The sequence below is a fragment of the Neodiprion fabricii genome, chromosome 4, assembly GCF_021155785.1.
Source record: "Neodiprion fabricii isolate iyNeoFabr1 chromosome 4, iyNeoFabr1.1, whole genome shotgun sequence".
NCBI classification, from domain to species: Eukaryota; Metazoa; Arthropoda; class Insecta; order Hymenoptera; family Diprionidae; genus Neodiprion; species Neodiprion fabricii.
The window spans coordinates 28,230,054-28,253,017 of NC_060242.1; the positions used below are offsets into that span (position 1 = coordinate 28,230,054).

General features: G+C 40.8%; 2 protein-coding genes across 2 annotated transcripts in view; one reads left to right on the forward strand and one right to left on the reverse strand.

Moving 5' to 3' along the window:
• The window catches only part of LOC124179304 (cuticle protein 19.8-like), a 229,578-nt gene that overhangs the window by 195,989 nt on the left and 10,625 nt on the right, over positions 1-22,964 (forward strand). The window lies entirely within an intron of this gene.
• Positions 21,347-21,878, reverse strand: LOC124179306. The gene is made up of 2 exons (XM_046563514.1): positions 21,543-21,878; positions 21,347-21,423 (listed from the first exon to the last, which is right to left on the reverse strand). The coding sequence occupies exons 1-2, from the start codon at positions 21,876-21,878 to the stop codon at positions 21,397-21,399; spliced, it is 363 nt and encodes a 120-aa protein (XP_046419470.1). The 3' UTR covers positions 21,347-21,396.

Genomic DNA, 22,964 nt, shown 5'->3' on the forward strand with positions numbered 1-22,964 from the left:
AATGAACATCCCGGCACTAAATTGGATTAAAAAACGACGACGGGGAGAGGGAAACGAAAATTTGCCCAGACTTGGATGGGTATGTTAATTCGTTGGCGAACGAAATTTAAATAAAACTTAACAAGGTAACGAATTGACTGTAAGTAGGAATAATCGCGTGTTCGGAAAATGATGCGATTATTTCTTGAGGGTGAATCTTACACGTATGCCGAACACATTTTGTTGCACAAAATTCGCTGCCATAGTTTGCATCCTACCTTGGAGAAATTGAATTGGAATTTCCATACAGCCCCAAGTTTCGTGAGTAAAATCCTGAAAGATATTCCCTAAAACCGACGTCCCACCTGCCCCAATCCTTCTCGCTGGTAATCGAAGTGGGCCGTTTCCTTCCATCTCCCGAAAAGACGATTCCCAGGCCGATAGTAATCTGGAGTACAAGGGACAATCCTTCGGGCGAGCGTATTTATGGAGACTTCTTCTTCCTGTCTCCGGTGCCCGTCTGCCCGTCTGCCCGTTCACCCACGCTATCCTCTCCACCATTTCGGTGAATTGGTAATAATGTATGAACCTATGGGTGCCAGAACCATGAGAAATATTGACGCTGGGCAGTGGTTGTCGCTTATAATATTTTCTCCGAATACCAACCAGCAATAGCCTAAATATACGACGTAATAAATTATTTTTACCGTCTATGGTTATGTTTGAAGACATATCTAATTTGACGTGAATTGCAGGAATTGTTCTACCAAGATGAAAACCTTTACCATCATAGTTTTGTGTCGTACGAAAAAATTACAGTTTCAAAAAAGAGTCGTTTGATGCAATATATTTTCTATTATTTATACTGATAATAGTTCTGAAAAAAAAATTTACTGGGAATACATCATACGGTGAATAATGAAAATCAATCTGACTTGAACCCCGGCATATTCTCAGTTTCAACGATCTACCGACGAATCGGTAAGAGCTGTTCGAGCCAGTCTTAGCCGCTGCTCTTTTCTACGTTATATAGGTATTGTATAGTGTAAAAAGTAAAGAGGGAAGCAAGTGTATTGGATATCGTGCCGTCTGCACGGTGGCTCAATTATAGATAATAAGAGAAGAGCTTACGATCGAATCTGCAGTATGTGACGGAGCGAGACGGAAGGAAAGAGAGAGAGAGAGAGAGAGAGAGAGAGAGAGAGAGAGAGAGAGAGAGAGAGAGAGAGAGAGAGAGAGAGAGAGAGAGAGAGAGAGAGAGAGAGAGAGAAAGACCGAAGAGAACGATAATATGAGAGAATAAAATAAAGTGGTAGCGGTTGTTATTGAGATAAAATAAATGTCGGATGATGAAATGAGAACCTCGAATCGAGATAGGGCTCGGTACCTACATACTTGGACAATCGTAATGAAATCAGAGCAGGGAAGCCTCGATAAATAGTTCAAGAGGCATTCCCCAACACGTGATGCCGGGACAGCCAAGAAATCCTGCAGCTCGGCGGAATAACCTATCTGAATAATGAATGGGAGCACATGCATGCAACGATTGTCAAAAGCTCGAATACGGGGGAGGAACGCCGCGTCTGTATGACGCCGTGTGTGTGTTGTTACAGTAACTCGTATCTTCGTATGCGAGGAACAGGTCCGGTAGATTTCCTTGGAGATTATACTGCGAGGTGTCGCGGTAGAAACGAAATCACTCGATACGGCGATCCGCCTTTATGGGAACGATTTAACTTTACTTTATAGAGACGTAAAAGGTAATCTTTTACCCTCGATGGAAACAACTTCTATCTCAAAGTGTATGAGAGTCAATCCGTCCAAGGTTCAATATATACCGATATTTAACGATTGAATTTTTCAGAAACACAAAAAAAAATTTCCGCACTTTCTCATTTGGGATATGGTTTGAGTCCAGCATCCATCGATCTCTTAGAGACTCTAACATAATCATAATAGCATAAGAAAACCATAAAATCACTAAGTGAAAACTAATCAGTGTCAAATACTGGAACCTATCGAGCAAAAGTTAAAGTTTTGTTTCGTTAAAATAACTGTACGATGCTGAGCCTTCCGATGCAATCCGGTTAATAAATATCCAACTGTCATGGATTTCGGGAGAAGGGTGTAATGAATGTTTAATGTGCGGGGAGTGACAAAACTGGGAACAAAATTATCGTTGACAGTTGTATTCGAAAATTTATGAAAACAAAAAAATCTACGGTCGAGCAAAATCCGCATGACTTTTGGTGTAACGTAGGAAATGTCTGACAATGAATATCACAAGAATCCGAAACACGTTCATCTCTCACACGAATATTGCGTGAGTTGTTCCATGCCCTTTCACTCTGCCGCCTTTTTTTTTTATGTATTCACCTTTTTCTCCTCCTTTATTCCGATTCTTCGTTCCTTCAGCTCGGCGAAACAGCAACCAAGACGAAGCAAGACGGGCAGGAAAGTCCTGGAGGGGGAGATAAACGTTTTCGGTTGCCAAAATCAGACAACGGGTGGAAGCAATTCGGGGTGACGTTTTCGAGATAGCTGTAGGTGGTTGGCCCTGGTTGGCGGGTGATCGAGCAATGTATACAACCTCGCTTCTTCAGCCTTCGGGATTTCTTCCTATCGCTGTTATTTATCTTGAGACTCCATCAAAAATCGCCGGATGAAACAGAAAGGAATAAAGCCGGGATTTTACGATCCTGATGCTGCCCAGATTCGCTTAAATTTCCTCTTTTAGTTTACATGATTCATCGTAATATGTACGTTTGTAAAAAATTATTTGCAAATCCATTGTCGTTCTACTCGGTCGATTTTATCTTACAACCGAGTTCCGTACCGATTCATAATTTCGTTAACGTGCGTTGTGTGAGAGACTGTTGTGGTGTTTTCGACCTCGAGCCACGATCAGATATTAAATCCGTACATCAACTGCAGGGAGCCGCGACAATATCGCAGACAACAATTAGCAATAAAATATGGAGTAAAACGTTTCGTGGCCTTTGTGTATTAAGATGGTTTCAGAAAAATGTGTACGGTTCTGTATACGATAAGGTTCGAGCATGGCATTACGGGTAGAGTTTTATTGAAATAATGGGAATATTTCATTGCTCGGCGTAAAAAGGCCATTATTATATCTCCACCCCAATGTCGTGTTATACGTATACACGTATACGTACACGTTCAATCATCTTCCGCCTCATCTCGTTGCTCCAAGTATCCATTTCTTCCTTCCCATATGTGTACATATATTCGTTTTTATCTTATCTCCAAAACGGTTACCACACCCCGTTCTAATATTTTTCTCTTTGCGTATTTCGTTAAAAGATTCCTCGCGTTCAAGGCACCTTCTCCAAACGACGGAATGAGCTGTACGATATTCGAGTAAAAAAGCGTCGAAAAAAATCTAATCACACTGACATTTTACCGAAGGGGATGGTGGTGATCTTGACGAACAAATTTTATCCCGCCATGCAGCTCATTGCTTATCGGACGATGGTCGGCACCGAGTGGCGAACCTAACGCCGGCATTAAAGTTAAGCCGTAACGACTACGTGTATTTATCTCCGGTTACCCGCCGCTGCATCCTTGCACGGTGCGTTGCTCCATGTTCCGGATGCTCCATGCGCGGCGTTGTTCGCTGCTCGGCCAACGCGCTCCCCCTTCCCTTATTTATGGCGGCCCTGTGTCTCCCGAATGTGTCCCGGACCGGCAGATCCCCAAAATTCAGCCCCGTGAAACGCCACGTGGAATCCACCCTCTTCCAGTCCTCGCCTCGCCTCGCCCCGCCTTGTGATTCGAGCTTTTTCTCGCACGTATGAATTTTCCAGAAAAGGCTGAAGATAAGCGTCAGAGTGGAGCTCTCCGCCCGCCGTTTCACATTTTACAAACCATTTGGTTTATGTCGAAGAAAAACGCGGACCGCGCAGGCCAAGGAAGACGGAAACTCGTGGAAATGTTCGATTGTCGACGAATTTACTTCGCTCTTTGATACTTCAAATCCCATATTTACAATTTAAAAGCACCGGATCTCGTTCGTCGGCTTTGAACGAGGCTTCACTGCAGACCTTCGTGTACTACAAGAGGGGGATCCGTCGCGTGAAATATAGTTGGAATTCCTGACACGGGTAATTGGAATGGATATTTGTCTGCACATACGTACGCAGTTGGGTGGACCGTTCGTACACGTAGAGGTCGTAATTTATCAGGTGAACCGTAATTTATATGAATCACGTTAATAGGGTGTGTACAAAATGACAGCATCCGGGGGGCCGCTACAATTTTGTAAATATCATCAATAACCGCTGATTACCCAATCATTCGGAAATTCGTCCCTGGCCTTTTCTGTCCGTAAAAAAAAAAATTGACCAATATTGTTAAACTTGACGTTGTCCAATTTTCGTCCGAACTTTGTCACTGTTTCAATACATCAGAAGCGGCAGTTTTGCAAACCTTAAATTGCAATTTTTACTCGATTTCTAGTAATCACTTTGCTCGTGACAACGATCCGTTCACTTTTTAAACCCGTAGCTTTAAAACACGATACTATAGGATCGAGCAATCAGAATCGATCGAGACTGAAGAGCCGGTGGAGTGACTGAGGAGTCTGGTTGAATCCTACGGACCAGAATGGCACGTGTCAATCCGTCGCGCCCTAATCAGGTTTGAGACTAAGGACGATACTGCGATAGTATTCGGGGTGAATATTTGAACGCCCGTCCGATGCCACCCGACTCAAAAACTACGCGTAATTCAATTGAGTTAAATAATTGAACTGTTGCTACTGTATTTCAAGATCGCTTACACCCTAAAGCAGATAGACCCAATTTAAATTTCAGGTATAAAAATAATTCCGTTGAAATTGGAAAGAGGCTCGATGTAACAACTGAAATTACAGCGATAAACCTGCAACTCTGAGGTCTTGCTATTTGTCGTTTCAACTCTGTCTCTGCAGTGTTGCAGTAGTTATTTTTCATCCTTGTTTCACTCCCGACGAATGGGCCAACCGACGGATGCTGCGAGGCACGATGAGAGATGCACCGTATGCGGAGGAGGAAGCGAGGTGAAGAGAGAGGACGGAGGAGAGGAAATGTATACTGTATATAAGAGAGTGGGAAAGTTGGGGTCGGCGCAACGGATCGCAGCGAGGGCGGTAGTGGTTGAGGTGGTCGAGATGGTAAAGGATGGCCCTCGCTTTTACTCCGAAGGACGGAACGCCGGGGTGAAAACACCCCTGCAAGTTGCAAGAGAACCGAGGCTTTCTCGTTCGCAGTGTGATGAAATATTTATCGTCGCTCTTTTGCTTTGTTTTATATTTTTCCTATACATATATCGCGTCAGGACGCTGCCTGCCGCTCTTTGTTGTATCTCGTAATTCTTTGCCCCGTTACTACTGAACAATTCAGTCAAATTAATCGGGCACTCCTACGAAGATTCGCAACGACGCGTCATGAACGTAACATGAAAACTGGTGACAGCGGTTGCACGGAATCGTTTTCAAAGCAATTTCCTATGGCGTGAAATTACATTGAGACATTCTTTAAAATGATACTTTAACTGTTTTAATGCTACGAAAATAATGTAACGCGTGACGTAAATTTAGTTGATCTTGTGAGTTTTTCCGAGTTTTTTCATCGTTTCCGAGGGCTAAAGGGGTGGAAATATTAACGTTTCATGAATATCTTGTCCGCAAAATCGGTTCGGAAGGAACAAATTTTTCACCCGCAGTCTCTGCGGGCGGTTTAACCCAATCCGGGCGAGGTGGAAGCATGTCTTTATTTTCAGGGGCGTGCACGTATTGCCCACTCCGCATTCACACATCCGGCAGCTAAAATGTAGTAATTTCCACGAACGTATGGGTGAATACATTTTTATATCGGCATAAAAATGGCGCCAATAAATAGAGGGCGACCGGTCCGGGAGACATTTGCTCCAAAGGGTCCACGACCCGTAATATCCAGCGCCGCGCACTCCTCTCCACGATATTTCACAAGAATCATAAGAGCTCTCTAAATGTCGTCATATTTTTTTTTTTATATAGGTGTATAAGAGCCAACGGAGCGAAGGTCCAAAAACTCGCCGAATGCCCAGCCAAGCTTCACTCCTTCGCAGCCTCGGCCCTCACCTTCCAAGTAGACCGGTATTACACCGCGTGAAATATACACGTGAGTCTTATCTTCAAGAGACACTTATTCCATATTGAAAGACCGAAAATTTAATGAATAAAAAGGCAGATGATAATACTGAATCAACTAAGAGATGCCACCGGTGGTTTTGTCCGTCATCTCGAGGCCCGATAGGACGTTTTTCGATAAATTTCCAGGCCTCATTTGGTTTGGAATGTTCGTATAAGCTTCAGGTATATATATATGTATAAATGTATGAGAAACAGCCAGACGATCACGCACTTCATATACCCCAGTGTTAGATAACGTTCTGTTCGGAGATACCAACGGTTAATTAAGCCAACTACCGTTACTTACATCTAGGTGAACCGAGTTCAAGACAAAGATCCTCTTGTGCGATGCTGCTTGCACTGCAGGGTGTTTGTTGTTTAGTCTCACACACGCTGGTTATATATGTATATACGAGTTGTTGGCACCTACGTGGAATTTAGAGGATCCAGTTTAATTGTTACGGCAAACTGACTCCACCCTTATACGGACGCGCGTTTATGTCGAGGTAATTTAATTAACCCGTTTAAGTAATCCAAGAGTGCGTGTGTTATATTTTCCCTTCCATCGGTGATTTCCTTCTAGCACTTGGGTCGATCGGTCACATCTTCGAAAGCAAGCCTGTAGCAGCTATCGCCCGGATCTTTCTCGCCTGGTGATACTTCACGGCTGAGATATTCTCTTCAAAATTCAAATTCACCGAAGCGTATAAATGTTGGAGATAAGTACTTTTGACGATCCTCCGCATCAGATAGCGGAACATTGATCAAGATAACTAATTAATAGCCGAACCATGTATTTTGCATATCTGAGATAGTTTATCCTCTGTATCTCTTTGCACCCTTAATGACGCGCGATAGCATTTTATCACCCGAGATAACTCGGATCTTTATTATGTCCCATGCGAGTAAATAAGCAGCTCCAATCTCCTTCTTTCGTTCGCGCCGCTCACCTTTCGTTTCATTGTGTGCGCACGAGTGATCGCTTGTACACGATGGAACCCACTACCAGCGGAGACGGGATCCTCGGGAAAGGAACGAGGCAACCGCGCGTTGACCCGTTGAAACCACTTTAACTTTACACATCTTCCGTCTTACGTCGAAAATCACGTGTGTCTACAGGGTGAATGCACTTCGTCGCCGGATTAGACCAGAACAAAACTGCGATACAACCTAGCGCCGAAGATTCGCCGGTCCAAGAAGGGCGACGAACGTTTCCGACGATGTTTTATTCCCATGATTACTGTATTTTTCGCGCCCTCGACGCGGCACGACTTTGGAATAAAACATCGCCCAGAGCCACGACGCAGAAGGAAAAGGCTCTTTTACTACTCGCAGGACCTGCGTCCTGCATTTCAAGGACCTGCAGGCGGTGGGATCAAAGGAGCTGATAAACAAGGAACAGACGGCTCGCTCCGGCAAGGTGATAATTATTTTTACGAAGTACTTTCTGGTTTTCGGCTCTTCATTTCGGACGGACAGGTGGCTGGCCGGAGTTATCGAATTCACGCAAGCTCTCATGAGTGAGCTATTACAGCCGGAGAGCTGGAGGGCTGACAGATTCGTATCTGGCGATAGATTTTTCCTCTTTTTTTCTCCCTCTGAGTTAGCGCGGTGACTCCGGCTGTTCATGGTCGTTCCGCACTTAACGGAGGTGTCAAATTTACGACGTTATACCTACTTGAGGAAGTATTTTTGTCGGAACTCAGCCCCTCGAGCAAGCAGCAACAATATACACCGCCAATTTATATTCCGATGGCAAAACGTGTCGGCGGGGGGATTTTCGAAAATATCAGAGGAGGCATTAGTGGATTATTGACGGGTGGCGGGGGGAGTGGGACATTGATATTCAGGGGCGTGGTGCCAAATTCAAATATTCCTTGCTACGCACCGATGGGGCTGCTTCCTTAGCGCAAGACATGGTAAATAATTGCTAAACCGAGACGAAGCCGCGGCGAGGCCGCAGCCAAGTCAGGACATTTCGAATAAGTTGGCGTTCACTTTGGAGATATCAAAAGATCCAGTTTAGTAATGTAATGCCCGGTACTTTTTATACAGAGAGTAATGCTGCAGCTATCCGATAATTTTTCAATCAAGTAGCACAGAGACCCTGACGAACAATAGATGCAATGGTGGCTGCATGGGAATGCTCTTGCGACGAAACCCTTATCGAGATTCAAATCGTGAGAACAGTTTGTGGAAACCAAAGCCTCTTGTGGTCCACGAACAGACGTATTATGTACCGAGTATAATACTTTACTGAAGAAATGTCCCGTGCAGTACAGTCGTCGTCATAGAGCGATGAAAAAAATCTGAAATTCCTTCTGCTGTGATTAGCGCCGTGATTTGAATTTAACCGAAGGTGTGCTTTAGTTGATATTCTCCTGATGAAAAACAAAATGATAATCAATAAAAAAAAATGAACATAAGTTTTTGAATCTCACGATGCAAATGAGTAACTTATTTTTTCATGAAATTTGATTTATATTCAGAGCGACGAGGCTGGAAAAATATTCGATTAATAAGGTACGTGAGGTAAAAATATAATCCGCTTTAATATACAGTTATATATTATATGTATACGCATATATTCATTCGAGGCGATGATTGTTGATCATCCTCAGTGTATTCTCGATTCCTCTCAATTTCTCGAAAGCTTGATAAATTGAATCCTTTGTCCGGGCTTCCCGCAGAAACCATATTAAACACTCAGCGAACTAAGCTCAGCTCCAACTCGCCTCCTTCGAAATCCCCAGCCACCGATCTATATAATAGCCTCTCGGCAGGCCGTCTTCTGATCTTCAACCCCCTCCTCCCTAAACCCACCGTCATTTCGCTAAAGCACGCAGTTTTCAGATCTCATTTCAGCCGACGGTCTCTTCTTTTCACATTTTTCATCTCAGCTACTTTTAAGCAATTTGGCGACCAGTCGAATAATTGGCCACTTATGCTCGCGAATCGCGAAGCTACCCTGTCACATTTCTTTCTTAAAAATTTTTCAAATTCGAGTTTTGAAATTTATATCACTATCCAGAGACGGATGGTTTTTATTACGGTTATTACTTTGTCTTTAGTTCAGATTCAGTTCGAACCGTTGCGGGTATCCTTTCTTGCAGCGATTTTTCCTACTTTCCAAACACGTTATTTTTAAAGCTTACGTCGCGGCGGAAGAATAGGTGACATAGCTGCGTCTGACTGTAGGCTGCAGAAGTATCATAGCGATACACCTTATACACCCGTCGAAGGCTTCCGGAAGTCGAAGTGCTCGCTCTTCGACGTCTCGTCGACGCGCAGAAGGGTGGCTTTTACCCATAGGGAAAGGTGGGAGGCGTGTTAATGCCTTTTATTTCGAGACCAAAGCGTCTAGCCGTTAAGGGTAGGTGTTACACTGGCTACACTGGCCGTGTTTCTGTGAGCGTGTTATACAAAATTCTCCTCTCCTCTCTTCTGCCGCTGCAAGAAAACGCGATACTTTATTCATCCTCGGTGGTTCGGCGAGCGAATCCTTGGGTTGGTAATCGCGGGAAATTGCCTCTTAGCTGGATGCTAATTCCTAGAGTTAAATTTCGGCACCGAACAACCTGTACTATCCTCACCATATGGCACACCTGTTTTATGCAATGAGCCAGCCACGCGCACCGCGCTTGCGAATCTATTCACAGGTGCAATTATCGTCAGCTGCATCCCTTTCTGCTGATAAATTCTAGGGTGTATGTACGTAATACGTATTATATACCTTCAACCGCACGTGTGGTACGAACGCGTCTCGGACCCTCTTGGCTCGGCGGGACATGCAACGCGTGTACCCGACACAGCCTTTGTCGTTGTATCTTCTTATTACATGCACCAGTGCACTCACGTCTTCCTTCCCTCTATGATCAGGAACGAAAATAAAAAAGCCAATAGACCATCAAGTGGGGGCCACGCTACCCCAGATAATACTACTTCGGGCCAAGGTGCGCCGACCTGCGGGTCTCCGAGGAAGAGGAGGAGGAGGAGGAAGAGGACGAGGAGGCGATAGAGTTGATTTATCCTCAAACACATCGCGCTTTCGTTCTATCCTCCGCTTTTATTTTCTCACCGAGAGACACTTGCTGGATCGGGAAAGCGGTGCTTTGGATCTGCTACCAGGTTTTAAATGAGAAAACTACCGGTCATTCCGGAGGCGAAGCAAGCTCCGGTGAAACTTCCGGCAACTGACCATCTCAAGACTTTACTCCGGAGTTACGGTGCACTGGTACTAATTTGGGGAGCGAAAGATCCGAGCCAAGTTCCCAGAGCGAAACTTGAAAGTCCCCTTGAATTCCGCTCATTCGCAGCGCGTAACCCGTTAATCCCTTCCCACCCTCTCGAGGTACTCCAGGCATCAACTCAGCTCCCTCTGCACCCACTCCACGCGCACCCTGCGAGGACCGGCCAGCGAACCAGTAACCATGGCAAACCGGCACACCGCCCGTGTGTGGTGGTCTGACTATGCGAACGTTGCTAAAACGTGCCCGAACTTCGGGATTCTAAGCTCGAAGTTACTCGGTGAGCAACTGATCACTCAGAGGATAATTAGACCAGGATTGAAACACGGATAGGAAGTTGACTCTCGAGTTGCCTCTGTCGCGAAAATCTCATGCCCCCTGCGGTGAATGTAGTACGGCATCGACGAAAGACCCGCAATAACGTCCATCTACACTCTCACACGTCGTAGTAAATCTTACCAAGTCAATGACGACTGTTTTCTTAGCTAGATTTAGGACCTCGATTGGGTCCTCCGTGTTCTCGGATATTTGAGCGGGTTCGTCGATATGTTATTCGTTACTATGGGACAGGGTTGAGCATGGGTACTTTGTGCTCATGTACCTACTATAGACCACTCCTATATAAGTTTAGCTGCCAACGAGATTGATAACGTTTGTTTCTTGTTACGGCGCTTAGATTTCCATCTTGTTTATTACACCTCTTAGGATGCTTCGATCTTTAGCAGCTAACGTGTAGACCGTTCGTTTTTGTTTAACTGGGAATAACGTTTTCACGACATCTTGAAACCCATTGACCATCATCTGAATAGATGTCCTGATCAATTGTCGTTCTTGTGTTAATACTAAATTTCATCTGTATAAACAGCCTTACTTGTAGTACTACAATGATACGCCTCGTTATTGCGTCTCCTGTTGATATAAAAGCTCGTAAAAGTGACCGTTTGTTATAAACGGTGTTGCGAACCGTTAATACGGAGAAAATGTTGAGACCAAAAACGACGGATGTGGTGTCCATTACGTTGCGAGCCGTACGAACCCTTCGTTTCGTACGTTACCCTCGGTTTCGCCGTTCATCCGGCTGTCCGGCTCTTGAAGCACCGAGTTTATCCCTTGGTGGCCACTTTTAACGTCCCTTACCGTCGCGCGTCGCCTAGCTACGCGATATATAGCGTCCTCGGCAAGTTTATCTCCTTCTAACCAGTGGCTACCAAACAAGATAGATCGGCACGAAGTTCGCCAAGTGAGGGCATTAGAATCCCATAAATTGACTCGCGGGTCGCCGATTTTCGGTTTCGGGATAATTCGATTATTCGACCATAGGACGGATATACGACAGGCTTATACCCGAGAATGGAATAAATATTTTATTGCCTGGTCCCGAAGCATCTCTTCTCCTTCTTTAACCGATACGAATCACTGCACCATCTGACCACTGCCAATCAATATCTGACAGCTACTCCTGCGCCGTTTTCGTAACTTCGATTCGTTCGCTTTACCGAATTTCCTAAAATTCCTTAAATTTCTGCCAACCGATGCCGACAGTATGATAATGCGAAAAACGAAAGTTGCGCACTTGGTGGCTCCAGATGTTTGCACCCTGCTAGAAGGCACGGTCGTATTCAATCACACGGAACACGAGAGCCCGTCGTTGAAATATTCCCGTAGGTTCAAACCAGAGCACGCGTCCCTAACTGACCAGCGGGTAAAGTAATGGCTATGTCACACATAAATATGTCCGGCGTTCCTCGATTTATGCGAGTATGCAAACGCGCTGCCCCGAGGTCCTTGCGTTGACGGGGGTTTCCCTGGGTCGGCGACGTCTTCCGGACGGGAGGCGTTAATGAAAACCATCCGCTCCGCAAGGGACACAATCCAGATTCCATTCACGGGCAAGGTGTCACAGTCACACTCTTACAAAATCCCAAAAACTGATTACTGCCGCAGAACTGTTAGTAGAATGTCGATGCTGACTTATTCATTTATTCGACTGGAAAGATGAGAGTGCAGTTCACGCCATACGAGGTGAAGAAGGTTCACGACTTTTATGAAGTACGAAAAAGGACTCGAAGGACGTTCGGGGTGGTCTAGGGTTTGGCTGAAGGTGAAGCTGCTTCACTCGAGCCAATCTTGATGGACCAAGGAGTTTTCTGGCGCTGCTCTGGACCGTCGAAGAAGCATTGATGAATGAGAGCGGATGCGTTCTGAGCTCCGCTCGACGCCGTGTTACAAACTAGAGAACAGACAGACAGGCTCGACGCAGAGGCGCCAGAACACTTTCACAGGGGCCGCCCCCGGCTCTCTGCAATGTTGAGTGTCTGGCGCAGGCTGCCTCGGTTGGAAGAGTAGCGTGAGTGGTACACGGACCCACGTTTCTACTGCACCTTGTACGTTCTGCATACGCGCACGAAGCCGTGACACAAGAACCTCCACCTCTGAACTGGATGATTGAATTAGCATGGTGCTAGTCGCAAGGGTATATAAGGGTACATCTCGCCCTCTGACTCCCGGTCATAGTTGTCACAATGACAGAGGTGATAACAGAGACTACGCTCAGTTACTCTTTCGGTCCAACTTGAGAGGCAACGATGCGCTGATGTCAGTTTTGAAATGTTCGATTCTGATTGCTTGTATATTTGGTTTTCTATGGTTTTCGTGTCTCTTTTTTTTCGTAGGGTGTTCGATGCCGAAATCGCTACAGATTAACGGACATACAAAGTGCATAATTTGAATATTTTTCAACCTGGCATTCAAATCAATTCCTTGGTTTGTAATAAAATTCATGCGCATTACGCTTTGGACTTTCACAATATCGTGGAAAATAACTACACCACAGCTTCCTTTAAATTCAATTCACGAAACCATGAACCGAAAAGCTTTCTGTGTTGTGAAAACTTAGAAATTCTTCGTTGCCAAAGCATGCTACATTTTGTTATTTTACAGAGTGCACTATTGATGGAGCACAGGCTTAACTAAAATTGCTTGTTGGTGATTCAAAACTGAGAAAAGGACAAACTCGGTACTTTTCGGATCGAGCGTAAGTTGATGCGGTATGCGCAGTTAAAGCCAGTATTTTTTGTACTCCGCACATGTGCATTCGCAGAATCGCTCTACCGTCGTAGAAACGGGTACTTTGTGGACGGAAAACACGTTTGAAAAACCGGGTCAAACATGCATACGTTACATAAAAGACGTTTTTATTCGACAGTATTTGGTACGTCTGTGATTTTTCCACCGCTTCACAAGCATGAAATAAGTGTGCATTTCTCTCGTTGAAGGTGCTCTGTTTTCCGCAATGATATCTGACAGGCGTAAGATTCAAGCCGGTAACTTGGTTAGCATCCAATGAAGCGACGGGCGGCGCCCTTTCACTACCAATCCAATTTCTCCACAATACCGCATAAATAGTGTTATCCAGTTAAGTGGCAATATTCCACCCTTGGTTCTCTCTTTTCGTCTATCTCTTTCTCTTTCTCGCGTCCTCTATTTTTCCCTCTTCGACGTTCTCACCCTCCTCCAGTTTTCTCCTTACCGTCGTCCCCTTTCGTGCAGTTTCTCCTTAGCTCGAGCTATCTGGTATTCATTACCCTCTCCGCTATTTCCAGAAGTAGGTACCTACACTAATGCCGGAGGAGTTAGAATTCGCTCAGCTGAACCAAGAGGCAGTTGATTTCTTGCCAAAAATGGGTGAAATGTCGGGTGAAATTGAACCGCATGTGCCACAGATTATGAAGTTTAATCTTTCGCATGATCAAGTACACGAAACCCTAACGCGAAGACATTATAATTCTCTTTGTCCAACACCTCGACCACCTCAGCCAGACCGAAACTTTTCAGACTCTCTGCTAGTGCATGTAAGGATAATTTCGCAGTACGAGCCACTAACGTAAGTCTCAGATCGGATCAGCCGTCGTTAATTCTATAACTTTGGATATTATCGAAGTCTGGAATAGAACTAAGAGTCTCGGGAGTCAGTCGACATTATGGTCCGGCTATGCGATATATCCAACTAATGCGAGAACAACTCTCTGCAGACGTTACAAGATTTCGATTTTCCGATCAAAACTTTTTACATCTAATCCACAGATGAATTGATCCGACGGCGTGTACCTGACAGAAAAGTGGTTCGGGTATCTATCGATCAACATTTTTTGCTCTTTTTCATTGTCAAACAAATATACGATTCCCAAAAACACGTCAAGTGAATAAAAAGACGAGGAAGACAAATGGTAACTTTGAACGAACTGACAAATCGAATGAAAGAGAGAATCGCGGAGGCTGATCTTACGCCTCGACGTTTTACTACCCGAACTCCTTGGCTGAAGTACTGGGCCAAAGTCTCGTACCGAATTGATATGCGACGTCGAGTATCAATTCTATAGGAGTGGCGCATCACGTGTGTTACTCGAAACTAGCATTTTCGAGGCAACGGCGATTAGCCAGACCCCCATAAATACCAACGTTGAAACGTGAACCGCATGCGTCTCCCACGATCGGAACGAAAACACGGAAAGAAAATCTACGACCTTTGAATTCATCCGTCAAGCGAAGAAATAAAAAAAAAAAAGAAAAAAGGAAACAGCTCTTGGAAGCAAGTAATGGGAATATAACTGCACCTTTTTAGCGGGCTGTAAATTTTCTTGAAAAACGTGATTTCCACCGCGGTTTTCTACCGCCGAGTTCGGTGACGTTATCCATAGGATCTGGAATTAGCGCCGCCATGTTTTGCCGGACGGACTAAATCACGCTTAAGATTTTGCCGACATCCGTTTGTTTGCCGCTGATCGATATCATAAGGGAAAGCCAGACAAGCATGACGAACGAACTAACCTCGCATGCACGCGCTCAACTCTTGGATCTTTTTAGGATTATACGTGGCCGTTTGAATATGCCGATTCGCACCCAGTGCACGTCGTATAATCGTCGTAATTCATAATCTTTATGACTCGACAATTATTTCTTTTAACTTTCTCACCTTTATTATACCACGAAACAGATTATTCTTGTAACGGTTTTTTTTTTTGAGGTTCAACCGATACGTTTTGATTTTATGTTATATTAGAAATCTAGATATATTCAATAAACAAAATACATTAAATCAGGAGGAAACAATGTAGAACACAGATTTATTGAGTTTTGGTATAACCTTTTAAAAGAACAGGCAATCATAGAAAATCTCATTCACTCTTTCATTCACACGTTAAAATTACTCAATGCGATTACCGACGTTTTGTATATAATTATTCTGGTAAAATTTTTGTACCATATTAACGAAAGACTGGCTCTCTTTTCCTTTATGCTTCAAATTTAAAAATGATTCTAGTGAAAGAATGAATCTACTGACAAAGGACTCGAAATTATGGTGAGATTACAATAAAGTTAACAGACGAAGATATAAAATACTGACTTAAGAAGGCTATTACAGATTTGTGGCACAATCCACCTACAAATCAGTAATGAAACGATGACTTAGCTCGGAATATCTCTGATGAAGAGAGGTGGCCTAACGGCTCCGTAGATGATCATGGATGTTGAAGTTCTTGGATATTCCTTTTATAGAATCGGTCTTCACCGATTATACTGCGTGGTCGTTCGTCGATCAGATATTTGGATTTGTTCTTTAGGCTCACAGGCTCCGAAAGATTGGGATTCCGTTGGGTTACACTTCTTGTATGAATCGTCGTCTCAATTTTTTTTTTTTTTTTTTTTTTTTTACTTGTTTTGTTTTCCCAAATGTTAACGAAATTATAAGAATGTGAATATGACAGGACTAGACTTTATATCGACCGTTCGCTTCGACCCCGGCTCGCAGAGAGAGAGAGTTACACTTATTTCACCGGATAGGTGATCTTGACCGACGTGACACCTAGAGTTAAGCGTTTGCCCTTTATTTTGAAACGTTGTATGTGCTTAAGGCGCGTACATACGAATTACTTTATATTCTATGTGACTCGCATGTAATATCGTTACATCACCCCCCCCATTTTCGAGATTGTTGTGAGAACGAAAATATCGAAAATTACTCGTTATCCTATATTTGCAGTAAAATCTAAAAACCTCTCTTTAAATTACTTCTTACTTATCAATCATTCAATCCATTCATCCTTCATCATTCATCATTAAAATTATCATTTTAAAATCTAATCACATTTTCTTTTAGCAAACATTTTGTTTAACTGGACTTACATCTAAAAAATTCTATAATCTATGCATGTTGGACTTATTAGAACATTTGAAGGATTCATGACGAGTTTTTCGTGAATTTTCATTACAAAAAATTATCTGTTATTTAGCACTTGGATTTGTGGGCTGATAATATTTGCGTAAACTCACACGATTGAAAGTTCCCAAGTTTTTGTTTTTATTTTTTGTATCTATTAAATTATATGCATTTTCATTAACTTTTTTGTTTATTTTGTACGGACCTTTAAACAAATGGAAGAATTTGTGTGTTAATTTATCGATAGCGGAGGATGGATATGGTACACGTAGTAAAACTAGATCTCCTTCATTTAAAATTACAGTTGAAATTGATTTTTGATTCCGGCTTCTATATTCAAAATTTTTCTTCAAGTTTTCTTTGGCTAACAATATTTTAATATCGTGACTATTTTCAATTCTGTCTGGAAATTTTACAATTTTTGTTAATTCATCATGCGCTGTTTTATTAAAATGAAGTTCGTATGGAATAAAACCGGTGCTATGGTGTGTTGTTAAATTTAATAATTTTTCGATTTCTTTGACATATTTTGCCCATCTAGTATGCTTATCATTGCAGAAGGTACGGAAAAATCTCCCCAGTTCTCTCATCACTCGTTCAGTAGGATTGGATTGTGGGTGTCTAATTGATGAATAGCAAACTTCTACTCCTTGTTTTTCTAATTCGACTTTCCATCTAGCAGCTGTGAATTGAGTTCCATTGTCGGATAGCAATCTTTTTGGTTTTCCTACGTTTTTAAAGTACTCGTTGATTATTTTATTTAATGCTATTGTTGTAGTAGCTCGTTTTATGGGGTATAACGTAACTAGTTTTGAAAATGCATCTATTGCAACTAACAAATATTGGACTCCCCCAATAGATCTCGGCAGAGGGCCATAGAAGTCAATTGTAGTCAATTCGTTCGGGTGATCAGCTGTTACCTGCTTGTACTTTCCTTGCATGCTGTAGGATAATGCCTTTGTTCTTTGACATGTGTCACATGCTTGAATACGTTTTTTGATACCTTCTCTCATTTTTCGCCAGTAATAATATCTGTTAATATATTGGTATGTTTTATATACACCCATATGACCTATTTTTTCATGTACAGAAATTACGAGTAAATCTACTATACTTTGTGGGATTACTACTCGCCAATTTTGATCGAATTTACTTTTATAAAACAACAAGTCTTCATGTACTTTGTAACAACCATCAGATGAATCTGTATTGCATTTATTTATGATATTTTTCAATTCCTCATCTTTTATTTGCAATTGTTTTAAATTTTTCAGGTTTCTTATCAACGTTGGATTCATTTTAATAGTTTGAGATGCGATTTTGTTTAGCTCGAGTTCTACATTATCTACTAGCAGTTGGTTTATTTTTGCTATTAGTAACTTGTTACGTTCGTTTGTACTTTGTTTCCCGTTGATATTTCGGCTGAAAAAATCTGCCACCACATTATCTTTTCCTTTGCAATGCTTGACTGTGAATGTGTACTGTTGTAAGATTACAACCCATCGTGATAATCGTGGACTTAAAAACGGTGCTGTATTTATAAAAGTTAATGCTTTATGATCTGTTATTATTTCAAATGGACTTCCAATTAACCAAATTCTAAATTTATCTAATGCATACATTATTGCCAGTAATTCCTTTTCCGTAGTTGTGTAATTTAATTCTGCTTTCGACAAACATTTACTTATAAGTGAAATAATTTTATGGTTATCTTCCTCATCAATTTGGTACAAAATCGCACTTATTCCAAGATCGCTTGCGTCTGTTTGTACTCTACATATGACGCCAGGTAAATAGTGATTAAGGGTTACACAGTTTATAAAACTTTCCTTTATCTCTTTAAATGCTTTCGTATGTTTCTCTGTCCATCTAAACGGTGTATTGTCTGTTAATAAATCTCTCAAGGGCGTGACATAGTTCGAATATTTTATGCTAAACTGCCGGTAAAAGTTACACGCTCCTAAAAATCGTTGTAAAATCACTTTACTTGTTGGTACTGGAAATTCTCTAATCACCTTGATTTTGTCTGGGTTGGGACTAACTCCCTCAGGTGTTATAACGTATCCGAGAAATGCGATTGACTTCTTACAAAAAAGTGACTTATTTAGACGAAGTGTAAAATTGTGTTTCATTAAACGATCAAATATTAGGCTTAGGTGTTTCATATGAGAATCAAAATCAGTTGAGGTTATTAAAAGATCATCTATATAACAAGTCAGAAAGGAGGTAAATTCATTACCTAATGCCATATTTAGGGCACGTATGAATCCACTTCCTGCCGTCTTGAGACCAAATGGAATTCTGCAAAAATGGTATAAAGTGCCACCGTGTAAAAAAGCTGTATATTGACGTGAATTTCTCTCTAGCGGGATTTGCCAATATCCATGTGTTAGATCAGTAGATGTCATGTATTTTACACCATGATATTTTCTTAATAATTCATTTATTGGTGGTGGACATTCGTTATCAGACTCAATTATGTCATTTATATATCTGGCGTCTAAACATAACCTCACTCCATTCTCCCTCTTTTGTACTATTCGCAATGGATTGCAGTATTGACTATTTGATCTTTCTATAATTCCTGCTTGAAGCATTTTCTTTATCTCTGCATCTACTGCTTCTCTAAGTTTAAATGGTACCGGGTATGATTTTTTAACGATTGGCTTGTCTTTTAGTAATTTGATAGAGTGTTCATAAATGTTTGTACATCCGGCTTTCTCTGAAAATAGTTTTTCATATTTAATTAGCAATTTTTCCAGCTCAACTTTTTGCTCTTCACTTGTACCCATAAGATTATTCGCGATCGACCGGACAGATTCGAAAAAGTTTTGATCATTTGTTTGAGATCTTGTTACTTGAATTTGTTCTATTAAAATTGATTCGATATTTTCATCCAATTTATCTTTAAAAAAATTGTGATCTTCCGATTCTACTGTTTTCTGGCAAACTAAATTCTTTTTGTAAAAATTATGGTCTTGTGATTCTATTGTTTCTGCGTTATTTTGTTCATGTTCGTTTACATTTTGAAATACAGATTCATTACATTTTATATTATTTTTTACACACATCAAATTTAGATTTTCTAATTCATTATTTCTCGGATTATCTCTTTGATCTACCGATGCAATTTTATCAAATTCACTTATTGCTACACATATATTTTCCTTATCTACTAAAATATTTTTATCAATTTCATCATTTTCTACAAAGATATATTTTAAATTTATTTCTGTTTCTTCATCAATTTTATTCTCTTCTACACAATCAGATTCATTGTCAATTTGCATCACATTTTCATGTGTTTCTGACATTTTATCATCATTATCACATTCAGGATCTTTAGTTGTGATATTTTCAAAAACTGTTTTTATATCTTCATCATCATTTTTATTTTCTTCATTATTATTCTCTTTCTTTGAATTCTTTTTAAATATTTCTTTACCTATTTTTTCATGTTCTTTTTCTGAATCTTCAGTTCTTAAAATTTTGATATATATTTTCGCGTTTTGTGCAAATGAGCTCAACCTTTCCGCAGGTTCCCGGTCGTATGAGAAAAGTGGTGGAGCTATTACTTTACCTTTAATACTAATTGTTTTCTGACCGTAATCTAAAACTACTTTATTAATATCAAGCCAATCGTTACCAAAAATCACACTACTAGACAGATGCGGTATAATTAAAAAAGCTGTTGTGATTTTCTGCGATCCTATATGAACATCAACCAAAATTTGTCGCTTAACCGCTGTGGGCTTTTTCCCAATTGCTGGTAAAACTACTACATTTGTAACTGGTAGTTCATTTAAACTATGATTACCTTTGAGAGATTTATATACTTTTTCAGACATACATGTTACTTGGCTTCCTGAATCAAATAAAGCTACCATTCGATAATTTAACACATTTATTACTACATTTGGACCATTCGATAAGTTTTGTTTTACTCTTTCAATTTTTTCTTCAGCATTACCAATTTCGTGCATTAAGTCCTCAACTAAATTTGCATAATCCCAACTCGATGTCGGACTTATACACATCGAGCTGTTTATTAGTTTAAATTTCTATTTGGACTGGTTTGTAAATTATTGGTGTTAGTTTGCATTTGAGTTTGTAATGACTGTATCTGATTATTGGTTCCTGAGAAATAAGGTGGTGGATAATTGACGTTTGGTAAATTCATTTGGTTGCTTGTTGATGCTTGAACTTGCGGTTGATATTGCCATGGTGATAAGTTTGTACCAAATTGAGGATTTTGATAAAAGTTGTTTGCAGCATTTGGATAATTTTGTTGCCTACTTGTATTATTTATCTGTTGCTGTTGTTTATGTTGAATTTGCATGTTGTTTACATTATTCACTTGATTGTTGTTACTTTGATTTTGATATTTGTGTTTATTATTGTTTCTTTCTTCATAATTTACATCTAATTGCGATAAAGCTTGTTCTATTATTTTTGTATCCGCCATATTCACAGTTGCTAGAGTATCACGAATTTTATATGGTAATTGTTGGATAATGGTATAGTTTATTTCGAACTGGTCTAGTTTCGGTAATAGGTATTTTGCTTCCTTAAGCTGTTTAAAAAAATATGTTTGAAGTGAACCATCCTGTTGATTATACCTTCTTGAACTCCACTTTGTTTTGACTTTAACTTGGATTGGAATGGAATAAAATTTATTTTTAAAGGCTTCTTTAAAATCATTATACGTGTTGATAGTTTCTTTACTCGCTTCCCACCATATTTTTGCTCTACCTGATAATTTACTTTCGACTATCGACAATTTACACTCTTCCTTCACACATTTTAACCTGAAATAATTTTCCAAATTTTCCAAATATTCAATAGGATTTATAACTTCTTCATCTGTAAACTCGGGAGCTTTGGCATCAATGTGACTTCGTTGCAAACTTACTATTAACTCACTCACCGATATTTGATCGTTATTGGTAACTGGTTGTTGAACTGGATTCTGTATCTGTTGAAGAGCCTGTCTTTGTTGTTCGTTCTGGAGCTTCAACAATGCGACTTCGTTTGCCAGCTGTGCGTTAGTTGCTTGTTGTGCCTGTAGCTGTTCAATCGTATTTCGTAAACCCGCGAAACTCGCCATTTCCTCCTTCAAACGCTCCAGTTCTCCCTCCATCTCGCCTGTATTATTTCGTATTTGACTATTGCCTGCTTTTGATATGTCAGGTTCTGACCTCCTTGGTTTATTTGTGATCCTTGACCTAGTTTTAACAGGTGTTCTTTTAATCGTTGGTGCCATGTACTTTTGAAATTCTTATATTTCTATTTATCGCGTAATATATGTTTCTTACAATTACTACCTAAGGTCAATCATACAAACATTCAACGACGAAGTTTCAAATTTAATCCTATGTTTACTTTCTTTATGTCTAAACTTTATGTTCGGGCGCCATTTTGTAACGGTTTTTTTTTTTGAGGTTCAACCGATACGTTTTGATTTTATGTTATATTAGAAATCTAGATATATTCAATAAACAAAATACATTAAATCAGGAGGAAACAATGTAGAACACAGATTTATTGAGTTTTGGTATAACCTTTTAAAAGAACAGGCAATCATAGAAAATCTCATTCACTCTTTCATTCACACGTTAAAATTACTCAATGCGATTACCGACGTTTTGTATATAATTATTCTGGTAAAATTTTTGTACCATATTAACGAAAGACTGGCTCTCTTTTCCTTTATGCTTCAAATTTAAAAATGATTCTAGTGAAAGAATGAATCTACTGACAAAGGACTCGAAATTATGGTGAGATTACAATAAAGTTAACAGACGAAGATATAAAATACTGACTTAAGAAGGCTATTACAGATTTGTGGCACAATCCACCTACAAATCAGTAATGAAACGATGACTTAGCTCGGAATATCTCTGATGAAGAGAGGTGGCCTAACGGCTCCGTAGATGATCATGGATGTTGAAGTTCTTGGATATTCCTTTTATAGAATCGGTCTTCACCGATTATACTGCGTGGTCGTTCGTCGATCAGATATTTGGATTTGTTCTTTAGGCTCACAGGCTCCGAAAGATTGGGATTCCGTTGGGTTACACTTCTTGTATGAATCGTCGTCTCAATTTTTTTTTTTTTTTTTTTTTTTTTACTTGTTTTGTTTTCCCAAATGTTAACGAAATTATAAGAATGTGAATATGACAGGACTAGACTTTATATCGACCGTTCGCTTCGACCCCGGCTCGCAGAGAGAGAGAGTTACACTTATTTCACCGGATAGGTGATCTTGACCGACGTGACACCTAGAGTTAAGCGTTTGCCCTTTATTTTGAAACGTTGTATGTGCTTAAGGCGCGTACATACGAATTAC

Excerpts from the sequence above, each read along its gene's own strand:
- LOC124179306 (XM_046563514.1), bottom strand. The coding sequence starts at position 21,878 with ATGGCACCAACGATTAAAAGAACACCTGTTAAAACTAGGTCAAGGATC. Across the intron at positions 21,424-21,542 it reads CCAATAACGATCAAATATCG|GTTAAAATGTGTGAAGGAAG; the intron begins GTGAGTGAGTTA and ends AAATTATTTCAG.